General features: G+C 37.6%; 1 protein-coding gene across 1 annotated transcript in view; it reads left to right on the forward strand.

Moving 5' to 3' along the window:
- The window catches only part of GOLGA3 (golgin A3), a 24,258-nt gene extending 15,660 nt beyond the window's left edge, over positions 1 to 8,598 (forward strand). Inside the window, 12 exon segments of the mRNA XM_009888110.1 lie at positions 162 to 256; positions 942 to 1,158; positions 1,857 to 2,000; positions 2,643 to 2,840; positions 3,392 to 3,508; positions 4,006 to 4,145; positions 4,868 to 5,000; positions 5,293 to 5,415; positions 5,844 to 6,008; positions 7,011 to 7,174; positions 8,137 to 8,281; positions 8,284 to 8,598. Of these exon segments, the coding sequence (XP_009886412.1) occupies positions 162 to 256; positions 942 to 1,158; positions 1,857 to 2,000; positions 2,643 to 2,840; positions 3,392 to 3,508; positions 4,006 to 4,145; positions 4,868 to 5,000; positions 5,293 to 5,415; positions 5,844 to 6,008; positions 7,011 to 7,174; positions 8,137 to 8,281; positions 8,284 to 8,349 (1,707 nt within the window). The 3' untranslated portion in view covers positions 8,350 to 8,598.
- Positions 8,599 to 12,915: the final 4,317 nt, after the last annotated feature.

The raw sequence follows: 12,915 nt of genomic DNA on the forward strand, positions 1-12,915 counted from the left end.
AAAAAAAAAAAAAAGGTAAAGAGAAGGGAGAGGGAGAACACGGGAACAGGGGAGAGATGGAAGTAATTTTGGAACTTCATGCTTACTCTTTTATAATCTAACATACAGAAAATGTGCTTTTTTTTCTTACTCTCATGGGTGTTTTTTTCCTTCCTATTAAGTCTTTGCAGTTTGATAAGGAACAAATGGTATCTCTTGCTGAGGCAAATCAGGCATTGAAACAACAAGTAGAACAAATGCAAGAAGAAGCAAAAAAGTAAGTCTGTTCTTTTAGCACAGACAAAAGAACTACAGCATTTGGTTTTCGTATTCACCTTTTTAGCAATCACTCTTTTCGTATTCCCTGGTCTTTCCTGTGGGAAATTTAAATAGAGAGTCATATCCATGGCAAAGTGTTAGTTGCACGCTGCACAGGAGTTCCAGCATCTCCTCTGATTCACTTATGCTTTTAACCAACAGTATATGCCATACAACATGCATATTGGAGCTACTCCTAATAAGAATTCACTGAATTTTAACCTTGACTGTCTCAAATGTTCGCATTAATGAGAACCATATTTTTCTTCCACTGGTGGTCACAGGGTTTTTACGATACTTGACATATCGACCGAGGATCTCAGATTAGATTAGGTTCTTAGTCTAAGTTCTGTGTTATTTTTAGAGAGAGTAGTATGTATTCCTTCTTATTGGAGTTTTAATAATTCTGACAAAGACTTCTTAACTACTGTAAGTATTCAAAAGTCTTCAACATATTGTCTTGTAGAGGGCAAAATTGTACCTTACCAACCTGATGTCTTTCTCTGATGAGATGGCTGACTCTGGGACAAGGGGAGAGAAGTGCATGTTGGTTTTCGTTTGGACATGTTAAAAATTAATCTTTTAGTACTGTTTTCAGGCAGTTTTTGTCTTTACCTGATGTTTTCTTTTTCCTTTCACTCCAGGGCCATTACTGAGCAGAAACAGAAAATGAAGCGTCTTGGGTCAGATCTGACAAGTGCTCAGAAAGAGATGAAAGCAAAACATAAAGCCTATGAGAATGCAGTTGGCATTCTTAGTCGTCGGTTACAGGAATCTCTTGCTGCAAAGGAATCTGCTGAAGCAGAGTTGAGCAAACTAAAAGCACAAATCACTGATGGTGGAAACAATCAGATTGCTCAAGTATGCAGATGTCTCTTAACATTTTTAGTACAAAGATAGAGCTGTCTTGTTATTAAATATAAGTCTCGAAATACTATTTTACACTGAAGTGTTGAAAATATTTGGAATATAAAGCTAGATAAGAACATGGTATCAGTCTTCTGAGCACTGATGATTTCCTTGACTACATTTGAGAGACATAATATGGCAGGCTTTGGTTTGGTTGTTTGGGTGTTGTTTTTTTTTAATTTTACTTGTGTCTTTCAGGTTTACCAATTGTAATCCATCCTCAACAGGATGGTGAGCCTTAGGGCTAATTTCCTGATTAATTTTTATTGGTTTGGGGTTTTTTGGTTTTGTTTTTTGAAAGGCTCAGCATCTGAAGATTTTTCCAATATTCTAACTCTTACTGCTTTTTTTTCTCATTGAGAATTAAAAGTTCTTCAGTGTGACCATAACTTACTTGTATATGTTATGCCTGTGATAAGAAAATTAATTTACTGGGGGAAGTTCCAATTCCTTGGACCAATGGAGCGAGATATCAAATACACTAACAGCAGTAGCTGGATGCAAGGGTGGAAAACTCTGAGCAAGACCTTTACATTAAGCACTAGCACTTCATTTAATAGCTGCTGGAGAAGTAGACTTTTTAACAAAAACAAAATTACTCCTGTAGATGGGTGATACATTAATCGCACTTGTGATCCCTTTCTCTTTAGGAAAGGATTCAAGCTCTGGAAACAGAATTGCAAGCTGTTAGCAGCAGTAAGTTGATGCTGGAAAAAGAGCTGCAAGAAGTGATTTCACTTACCAGCCAGGAGCTTGAAGAATACAGAGAGAAAGTGCTGGAACTTGAGGATGAGGTGATTGCTTGAATTTGCACAGTAGATGGGAAGGTGACAGTAAAAAGTGCCTGAGAGGCAGGGGAGAAATTTTAGTACCATAATTTTATTCCAACAGTGCAGGAAATGAGAATCTTACAATGTTTCTTAGGAAACATTGTGTCAGTGAAACTTGCTAATTTTGCTGCCCTGTTCTTCATGGTTTCATGAATCATTGTTGTGTAGGGGAAAAGAGGATGAGAGAGAAAAGTAGTTCCTGTATTAGATACCGGCTGTGTCTGGTTATGAGATGGTGAGGATGCATGAATCACTATCTTTTGAAGCTATTTGGATTCATGGATGCTGAGTGATTTTGAGGGCAGGGTGGTGGTGTTCAGTTGTAGAGTTGCACAAAAAATTTACATATATCTACTATTCTTGATCTGCACCTGAACAGTACTCCTGGATTCTGCTTTCTAGCAAGCATTGTAGTCTTCCAAAAGGAAAAAAATACCTAACTGAACTTATTTTGCAGTGTTCAATTAAAAAAGAAAAGGGAAAAAAAAATAATCCCACTCTGGGACAGCAAGACGTTTAATCAGTTTAGCTCACAACTTTTTAGTGGTAGTAATCTGGACTTGTTTGGTTTTGTTTGCTTGATTTGTTTTTTTTCTTTGGCTGTAGCTTCAGGAGTCTAGAGGCTTCAGGAGGAAGATAAAACGTTTAGAAGAAATTAATAAGAAGTTGGCCCTTGAACTGGAGCATGAACGAGGAAAACTTACAGGTCTTAGTCAGTCCAATGCCGCTTTGCGGGAGCACAACAATATCCTAGAAACAGCATTAGCAAAAAGAGAGGCAGACTTGGTACAACTGAATCTACAGGTATTTGACCTTTTGATATAATGTCTTAAGAAAGGAATTAGCTCTTATTTCTGATAACAGGATGGAGACATCTTCACTTGTATGATACAAAGTTGGTGCATTTTCTCCAGATCTGGGTCGCCTGTGTGTTGTGTAACAGCAGTAACACAGAGGGCTAAACAGGAGATCAGAAATGAGAGTTTGCACTAAACAGAGCTGTTTCTTTTGGAAAAAAACAAATCACACTAAAATATTTGCAATAGTGAAAGTGTGGCTTGCTTAAGTTAGTTGGAACATACAACTTTGTTACATACAGATTCATTGAGCTGAACAATTTTTATGCCAATAGTAATATATTCATGGGGTGTGTGGAAATGGGAATATAGGCCGTGAGCTACCATTGAACCGTAGCTACTTTTAAGGTTGAAGGGTACCATGAGGAATGAGTTATCAATAAACAGTAGAGAGAAGTTTAGCAATCCCTGCAATGGCCTGTGTTTGTATTTTCTCTACTGGCATTTCTGGTCTTCCAGTGAGCCCGCACAAAATGCCCATTTGTTTTTGTGGTACAGGTTCAGGCAGTCCTAAAGCGGAAAGAAGAGGAGGATCAGCAAATGCAACAACTTATTCAAGCTTTACAGGCTTCCTTAGAGAAAGAAAAGTCAAAAGTTAGAGACCTTAAGAAGCAGGTAAAGGCTCATCTTTTGTTTTATTTACTGAAAAGGTGACTTAAATGTAAAGTATTGAAAAGTAGCTTGAAACAAAATCTATGCTTTATCATAGACTGCTTCCTGCAGGGTCTCTGTCATGATGGAGAGTGGCTGAAAGATGAGTTGATGTCTTTCCTGTTGTGCCCTGTGTTAAGCATACTTATTGATTACCAGGAAAGCTCTACTCTGACTTGTAATGCATAGGACGTATCATCACTTCAGGATACTTCATCCAAAAAGTCACAGTGACAAAGCAGTCTAGCAAACATGCTTTTTCCATTATATATAGTTATTGACTGCTTTTAGCATTAATAAGGATAACAACACCAATAATAAGTTTTTTATACAAAAAGAGAAGCGTTAATAGCTGCACAACTTCCTTCTTGATTTGTTTTGTACCCCTTTAGTCTAGCTCGCTTTATGATGCACCTACAGTGATGAAACAAAGAAAAAGTGCATCTTTTTTTTTCTTGTAGGAAGCAGCAGCCAAAGCAGATGCAGCACATAACCGCCGTCATTACAGAGCTGCTGTGCTTGAGCTCGGTGAAATCAAGAAAGAGCTACATGCCAAAGAACTACTTGTCCAAGCCCTTCAGGCTGAAGTGGACAAACTGCAGTAAGTAAATTTCCACATTCTTTGAGAACAGTAAATAAAACACATTCTTTGAAAAAGACATTAGTGAATTTTTGGTTTTGCCACTCCAGAGTGGATTATGTTGAAATGTACCCTAGCTGAGCCTGACCGTAAGATGCATATTTGGACTCTAGGCAAATACTTGCATTTTTCTGTCTCTTCATAATTCAGTTAGACTTAAAGCACGTGCTGTATTTGGCTTCAGCATCTGCTTTTTTTTTTTTTTTACAGTTTTTTTTTTTTTTACAATTTTATTGTTGAATATATTCCAGAGTATATTCAAATTCAATTTGTTTTCTTGCATAGAAAATATTTTTGTATAATTTAAGAAATTATCAGGTCTACATGAGAATGGATATAATGTTAACCCTATTCCTCTTAAAACAAAAGCAAAATTGCTGACAGGTTTTTTGTTTTCTTTTTGTTTTTACTGCATAATCTATTGGTTGTAACTGCACTACTACCAATGCTCAAGGATATTTCTTTTTAATATTTAATAATATATTCATGCATCTGCCTCTTATAAAATCTCTTTGTGATTTAACTCTTGCTGTGAATGTGTTGGCAAAGCCTTCAGTGAAAGCCATAACTAACCAGGTTCCGTGGACTGTCATGTCATTTATGGTTACATGGCTAACCCAATGAAGTACTTGTTTTAAAGGCCAGATTGAACAACTGCTGTGTCTGCTTCTCCTGCTGTGCAGGGTAGAGGATGAAAAACACTCCCAGGAGGTATCACAGTTTCAGCAAGAGCTGGCAGAAGCCAGGTCTCAGCTCCAACTTCTGCAGAAAAACCTGGATGACAAACTTAGTGAACAGCCTGTAGTAAGCCAAGAGGTAAAAACTGCACTTTTACTGTGTTTATCCTTATTTATGATACATTGTATGACTTCATTTGTCTTTAATTCAGCATTTTTTAATGAAGTTTTGTGAGGTTTTCTTAGAGCCAGAAGGGTTCATGAGACATAGGTGGTAATATATTTCAGATTTTGTGATTGATTGCACCTATAGAGAATTCTAAAGATACTTCTTTTTTTTCACAGAATCACAGAATGGTTAGGGTTGGAAGGGACCTCTGGAGATCATCTAGTCCAACCCCCTTTTATTTCTTTTTTTTTTTTCCTGGTAGGTGGAAGACCTCAAGTGGGAAGTAGAACAAAAAGAAAGAGAAATTGAAACACTTAAGCAGCAGTTGGATATGAGTGAACAGCGCAGCCACAAGGAGTTAGAAGGGATACAAGTTGTCTTGCAGGTATTTAATCTAGCTGGTGGAGATTCTGATGGATAACTGATATTGCTGTAGGGGGATAATTAATACAGTATTTTTATTGTTTAGAAGCATACTTACATGGATAATTTTCTGATTTTTTTTTTCACAAATTTTTATTCATAAAGACTTATTCACTGTGTGTTTTCCAGTGTCTTTACTTCTCTTTTTCACTTTGACTTGCTGTTGGCTTTGTATTTCCTTGACCGTACACCATTAAAATAGGCTATGGGTTTTTTTTTAATCTAACTTCTGCTTTTCTGTCAGGGCAAATTGGTTTCAAATAACAGTATTATGTGTTGTCTCTTTTTGTAGTTTCCCCTGGAAACTGAAAAAATGTCAAAAACATTAGTTGGCTGGAATTTTTATACGTTTTCCCCATATCGTGTTGATCCTCTTCTTTTCCCATTTAGAATCTCAAGACTGAGTTGGAAGTGGTGAGGGAAGACCTGTCAGTGACTCAGAAGGATAAGTTTATGCTGCAGGCTAAAGTGACTGAACTGAAGAACAGCATGAAGTCGCTGCTGCAGCAGAACCAGCAACTAAAGTTGGACCTGAAGCATGGCAAGATGAAGAAGGTATTTAAATAGGAAGAATACATGTTGTAGGGTACCAGAAAATACTCCGCTAATGCTCTTAAAGTACCAGAAAATACTCTGCTGCAGGAAACCTAGTGATAACTCTGAACTGAAATGCCTGCCTGTGATAGAGACTTACTGGTGTTCTGACATTTAAATGATAAATACAGGAAGATTTGCAGGCAAAAGTAACTGTACTGCTCTGGACTTCCCACCTTCTACTTCAGAAATCTTTGTGTTTAGCATATTAGCTTACACTTACATTATGACTTATGACAATAAAGCAAAAAAGGCAGCACTTAAATAATGAATCTTGGGCAAATATGGAGTTGTTACCTTCTTATAGTTTATACCTTCTTAATGTTCACATGTCTGTCCTCTCCATAGTGACTAGTTTTTCATTCTTCCATAATTTCAAAAGGTAACTATTAGTAGTTTCTTTGAGTTTTCTGATTTGCTACTAGTACACAGAAAATGCAGTAATAGATCTCTTCCTCTTCCCCTCCCTGACGTAATGCTCTCACTTAGCGAGACAGAATTTTGTATGGAAGCCTCCATTTCATTCTTTTAGACATTGGTCCTGATACCTCATCCTGCAGGTTACAGAATTTCCAGAAGGATTTACCTGATTATACATAGCTGATTTTTTTTTTTTTTTCTGAATTGTTCTCTTAACTATACTGGATGTTATTAGAATTTGTTGTGAAGATCCAAGTCATTTGCTTTAAATCCTTCCTGTTTTATTTCTTTAGCAGGGTGAGTTTGTGAGTAGGTCCTTCTAGATGCTCTTTGTTTACTTATGAGCATGGCTCGCAGATGACATTAGGTTAGGAACTTTTGCTTGTGACCTATGAGACCTAACATGAATGTGCTGCTGATTCCTGCTCTGTAATGCAGATATATACCAGTAGTGTGATGTGAAACTCTTTCTATGTGGTAAAAATTACACTGATGTAATAACTTAATTGTATTTCTGGTTCTTCTTTTTTTTCCTTTGACCAGAGGAAGGAATTGAAAGGAGAAAACAACTCGTCAAATCCCGTGACTCCAGTCAAGATTCCTGATTGTCCAGTGCCTGCTGCCTTGCTGGAAGAACTGTTGAAACCATCGACAGCTGTGAGCAAGGAGCCTTTAAAAAATCTGAACAGCTGTCTCCGGCAATTAAAGTATGACCTGTTATTTTAAACCATATTAAATAATCTTAAAAATGTTTCCAAGAAACCAGCTGCCAGCCTAAGGAAAAAAGGATTTGTAAAATGAATTCTTTTCCTCTTAGTGGGACTATATTTAGGACAGTAGGGTGTTCTGTCATTGCTTGTTTGTTAGTGAAATAGGCAAAGAAGCCTTTACAATAAACTAGGCAAAATATTCATCCTAAATCGTACACAGCAGAACAAACCAGAAACGGCTATTTCTAGTTGTTCTTGCTGGTGGAAAAGCTGGTGTTTCTCTCCCTTCGCAGCATCAGAAAGGCTGCTCGTGATAGGAGCCCAGGCAGTGTGTTAATAAGAAATCTCTACAGAGGAAGCTTATTCTGCCAAAAACACGTGCCAACCTTACATGGTCGCACATGAGATTCTGAGCAGGAAAGCTACAACTTCAGGAAGACAGGGAGTCTGAGTTATTGGGAGAACTGAGCTGCTATTATCACCTCAGTTGATGTTTGAGGGGAGTAAGCCTGTGATCGTGTACTACCAGATGAGTTGCTTTGCTAAGTTGGTGTCTGACTAAAGTCGTAATGTGTTTATCTAGTTATTTTTCTGTGCTGCTTTCCTTACCTCTTCCTCCCATGTTGTCTTTTATACCTGCAAGAGTACCACGTTCGTCAGGTTGCAGTCACTAAGTGCCTTTACTGAGGAAACAGTGCTGTATCATCCCTGGCAATGAGTATGTGCAGCATTGTTGGCCGTTATTTTTTAATTAAGCATATTGTACTTGTTTTGCTCTTAAATTAAAGAAGGACACTTCCTAAGCTTCCTGCAGATGTCTTGCTTTTCTATAAAGCTACAGCTTAGATAGTTTTGGAGTAGGTGTCAGGAATCAGAAGAGTAGTTTCCTGATCTTTCGTTTAGCAGTTAGCTTCCTGCTTGTTAATTTTTTGCTTTTTTGTTCTCAATACTTTCAAAAGGCAAGAAATGGACAGCCTTCAGCGTCAGATGGAGGAACACACTATTACAGTACATGAATCAATGTCTTCGTGGACTCAGATTGAGGGGCAGCTAATGGACCTTACCTCTGCCAGTCCTGCAACTGCATCAGACCAGCAGGAGATTCAAATCCTGCTGTAGATGAGAAGAAACAGAATTGTAGTGTTAGTGACAAGGAAGCTTTGACACTATAACCTCCTTATCAGTTGTCTTTCTTCCTATTGCTTTAAGTATGTAAACAAATCTTTATCAAAATTATTTATTTATTTCATTTTAAAAAGCAGTGTTCAGAGTTGTGCTTTTGCCTTGTAGAAGCAAAGGGCATGGTCTTGAGAAACTGGTGTAATATTAAATGCAGAACATGCTATTCCAAGGGTTTGTTTGAAACCTTACCATAATAATTCTGTCATGTTGGGGACTGCCAAGTGGTAAATCTGGCTCATTTTGCGGTTCGGTAAGAGATTCAGATGAAGGTTTAAAATGAAAAAAATTCATTTGAAGCCATTTCTAGTTATGAAGATGACCTCTGACCTATAGCAAAAGAAACAAGACTGTAACGACAAGCAATGCAGACCAGTACATATCTTTGGCAGATTTGCCTGGGATGTTTTCTGAAGTGTCACAGTTTTTCTCTTACAGTTGCAGGCCAGTAGGGAGCTTTGCTTCACTGCACAAACACTTCTTGCACCTTTTTAGTTCAACTTTTGAGGTAGACACCCTTGAAAAAGGTATGCGTGTAATATATATATATAAGAAAAAAAAATCATAGTTTTCTGACTTTGAGTATCTGTTTTAATATGCTTATATACTGTAAGTTAAGGCTGACATGAGGGTTTTTTTGTTACTGTCATTGTTTTAATGTTACATTTAAGTTTGCTGGTTTTTGACATACTGTACAAATGGCTTAGGGAAATTAACCCTCAAAGCCAGAGTGTTTAGAAATGTAATTATTTTTACTTTAAATGACAAAATTATAATGCCTATAAAATTATTATTTTTATTAGCTTTATCTTCTCCCACACACTTCCCTTACTTTTTGCACCCTCTATTGCAAGGTGTCCACCGTGAAAGGAAATGTTGGTACTGGCAGCCCCTCTGCAGCGCACCTTGACTAGATTCTTATTAAAGCAGCCCGCTTTAGATTCCTTCACCTTTGGTCCCGTTGTTCCATATGGCGCGTAGTGCAGTGATAAGGCCACCTGCTCCTCATTCAAAAATTCACTGTGGAGGTACTGCTTTGCCTCATGTGCTAAGTGCTAAAGCAGAAATCAAAATACACGTGGCAGGTTATTTGGAAGATTTAGTGGTAACTCATGTACAAGCATGTTTTTGTCTTTAAAACATAAAGAAAACAGGACAATTATATCCACTATAAGTTTGCGTTTAAAGAAAATAAATTAAAAATCACAAGTAGATTAAGTGGCTGGGGAAAAAAAAAAGTCCAGTTCATATATTTTTCCAAAGAGACTGTTGCTGCTTTTGAATGGATTTGGTTGTTTGGGGGAGAAAGTTATTGCAGTTTGCTTAGCAGTAAGGTAAAAATAAGCAAACAAACAAAAAACCCAAACCCATCCGTATTTATCCAAAGTCCGATTTCTCATAATTACCAATTCAAGCTGTAGTCCAATTAAACACTTTGCACCTAATGTATCTATACTGACTGATTTCATGCCCCTCAGCTACTGGATTTTAACTTGTATTTTATTGGGATCAAAGTGAAGTGATGCTAAAAGTCAAGGTTTTGAAATTGGTGAAGGAAGAAATTCATTATTGTGGCATTAGGTGCCCATCACACAGAATTACCAAACAACTCAAAGAAAAGTCAAAAGCTTTACAGGCTAGCTTAGACATATTAATGTCTGCATACTGCTGTAGTCTACTTTGCAGAGTTAAAGGTACTGATTATCTTGCTGCTGTCATGTTCTTGAAGTTGCCTGTATATTAAGCTCAAAGAAGAAAAAAATATGCAGTATTGTTAAATAACAAAATTAAAACCATGTAATGAATAATATATTCAGTACAAAAAAGTTATCACACATTCAGGATTTTAAATAAAATAACACTTGTGCAGCGTTAATGTTGCTGTTCATTCTGGTAAATACATTGCCTATGGCTAAGAATCCATTATGTTTTAATCTCTTAAGTTTGGCAACAAGTGTATGAATGAAGGTTTTATCTGGTATAAAAGAAGCCACAATTCTTAGAAACCTTCATAGTTCTTCAGAATGTCCGTTCTCCTTTTTGTATCAATAATCATACTGCATTCTGTTTTCAGTGCAGTGCTGCATTTTCTCACTAGCTCCTTACAAAGACGTCTGAGCTTCTACAATCAAGTAGCCTTAGGTGCATGTTTTCCCTTTAAAAGATGAGGGAGAATGTTGTGAAGTGCCCAGATTAGATTTCCGCATTGACCCACCTGTCTCTCTCTGAAAGCACCTGGACACTAGGTATTTCATTTTATATTCACCATGTGTTTTTTCTATAAACAGAAGCACCATGCCATTTACTTAAATGAAGGACAGACAGTGAGATTCGAGGGTCCAAATCTGGTGGGGTACTAAGTCAATTAAGTTACGGAAGTTACTGGGAAGCCCTCTAGAAAGCGTGCACAGCATGTGATAAAAGTAAGGCCTTTTCTTTGAAGCTCATCAGCTATGTTTCTTAATTATCCAGAGAAATAATTGCTGTTTTATTAAAAAGCCTCACCGTGAGGTTGACTGTGCTCACTCTAAGAAGCTTCAGGTCTCTGCTGTCTAGGCAATAAAACAAACTAGCTGTAGGAATGAAAACTGCCTCCGCTCTGCCTGTCACAGCACTGCCAAATACATCAGAGGAAAATTGGTGCCTCATTAACACTGCTGTGTTTTTAGAAACTGAAGAATAATCTCTTAAAGATTTTTTTCTTTTCCTTTTCCAAGCACTGCAATAGAATGTATTTTCCATGTCTGTTTCTTCAGTGGTTGCTACCTACTAAACCAGGTCTTGTTGATGAAGGAGAAACGTCACTGTAATATGAGAATGTTTCCCAAGTGATGAAAGCTGGTAAATGCTGCAGCATTACTTTTTCGGATGTTGTTGGGTTTTTGAGGAGTCTTGAAAAATTGTGCATTAAAAAAACCTGCAAACCCTACCATGGAAAAAAATGTTGGTTACTGAGTCTGGTGTTGCTGAACATTGCATAATGCTCCATTCTATTGTCTTCCAGATTTCTTGGAAATGTTTGTGCACTGTATTGGGACCAGCTGAGCCCCTTATCCACTCGTGCAGTGGGAGGATCTGATCCCATGCTGTTTATTCAGGCAATATCCTAGCTGAAATATATGAGAATTTCACCTATGTAAAGAGTAGGGTAATATCCAGAATGAAAGTTTTAGTGCTCGTATTTTCATGGATTACTTATTCCTCCTTAGGGAAGTGACCAGCAGTGGCGTGGGTATTTTAATGCTAGTTATGACAACATTGAAGGTACACTGGGGACAGGTAGTACTATCAATATAAATTTAACTTACAGATGGCAAATTCACGACTGGTGATGCAAAAGCTTGTGATGTATGTTTTCTTAACTTTGCTGGGGAAGTGTGAATAGTTGCATGTAACTTGGTGCGAGCAGAGTCTTTAAGTAGTTTCATGTGAAAGCAGTTATGGTCCAAATTAATTACTAATGCTCATCAGCTGTCATCTGACCACTCTTGTCTCCTACTAATGTGTAACACTTCAGTCTTGGGCAGTAGGGCCGCCTAATTTCCAATACAGATGCACAGATTTCTAAGGGAGGGAAAGATGTTTTGGATATTGTAAAGGAAATACTGTTATGTTTTATACATGACATTCAATAATGTCTGCTTAGGCGGTATTTGTAAAGGTAGAAGTTCATCGTTCCGTGTTCTTGAGTGGATAACCCAGGGGATGGAGGAGTTACACTATGTACGATTCAAGTTTATGATCATACAAAGCATGTTGATTATAAAAATAATGTGCATAGGAATTCCTTTAAAAGTTTTGTGCAATAAACTATTTTTGGTAAAGGGCTCCACGTTGTTTTTACTTTTAAAGAGAAATTTATATCATCTTTTCTTTGGTTTTGGACGGTAATTTTTATGTTTAGGATTCTGAACATGCTGTATAGCCACCTTTAAGGAAAACAAAAACACGTCTGAAGTGGATTGTGCTTGTCTTTCTATTATGTTTCCTCTTTCTCAGTGTGGTGACCATGTTAGGAAAGAAGCGTAATGAGCGTTACCTCCCTCGGCCCGACTTTGCCAACGTCTAAAGTTTTGAGTATACAAAATGGAACGATGTAGAAATGTCATCTTGATTCAAAATCAGCCAATTGCCGTGATGTGGAGAGAAATGACTGTACCGAGCTTGTAGTATTAAACAGTGTGAGTTAAAGGGATGTTGTCAACTTCTTGAAGGCCTGCCATGTTTCCTGTCATTTAAACCAGCAACTGCCCAGTTGGTTTGTAGCAGTCAGGTATGGTATGGGTCAGGTATTGATAATACCTCATGGGATGACGAATTTAGATCTGTGAAGGGATGTATACATATATTTACAACATATATATATATGTATGTATACGTATATTTACAATATACATATATTTACAATTAAATTTACGAATACTTTGGCGGGGTAGGGGAGGGAGGAGCTGTGCCACTGTCGAGCCCCGCGTTCTTTAAGGCATCTCTCCGTGCAGTATCTGTGGAGCCTCCTCGCCTTCACCCGCTCGGAGCCTGGCCGAAAGCCGCTTTTTTTTTTT

This window comes from Charadrius vociferus, unplaced genomic scaffold (assembly GCF_000708025.1).
Source record: "Charadrius vociferus isolate BGI_N301 unplaced genomic scaffold, ASM70802v2 scaffold326, whole genome shotgun sequence".
NCBI lineage: Eukaryota > Metazoa > Chordata > Aves > Charadriiformes > Charadriidae > Charadrius > Charadrius vociferus.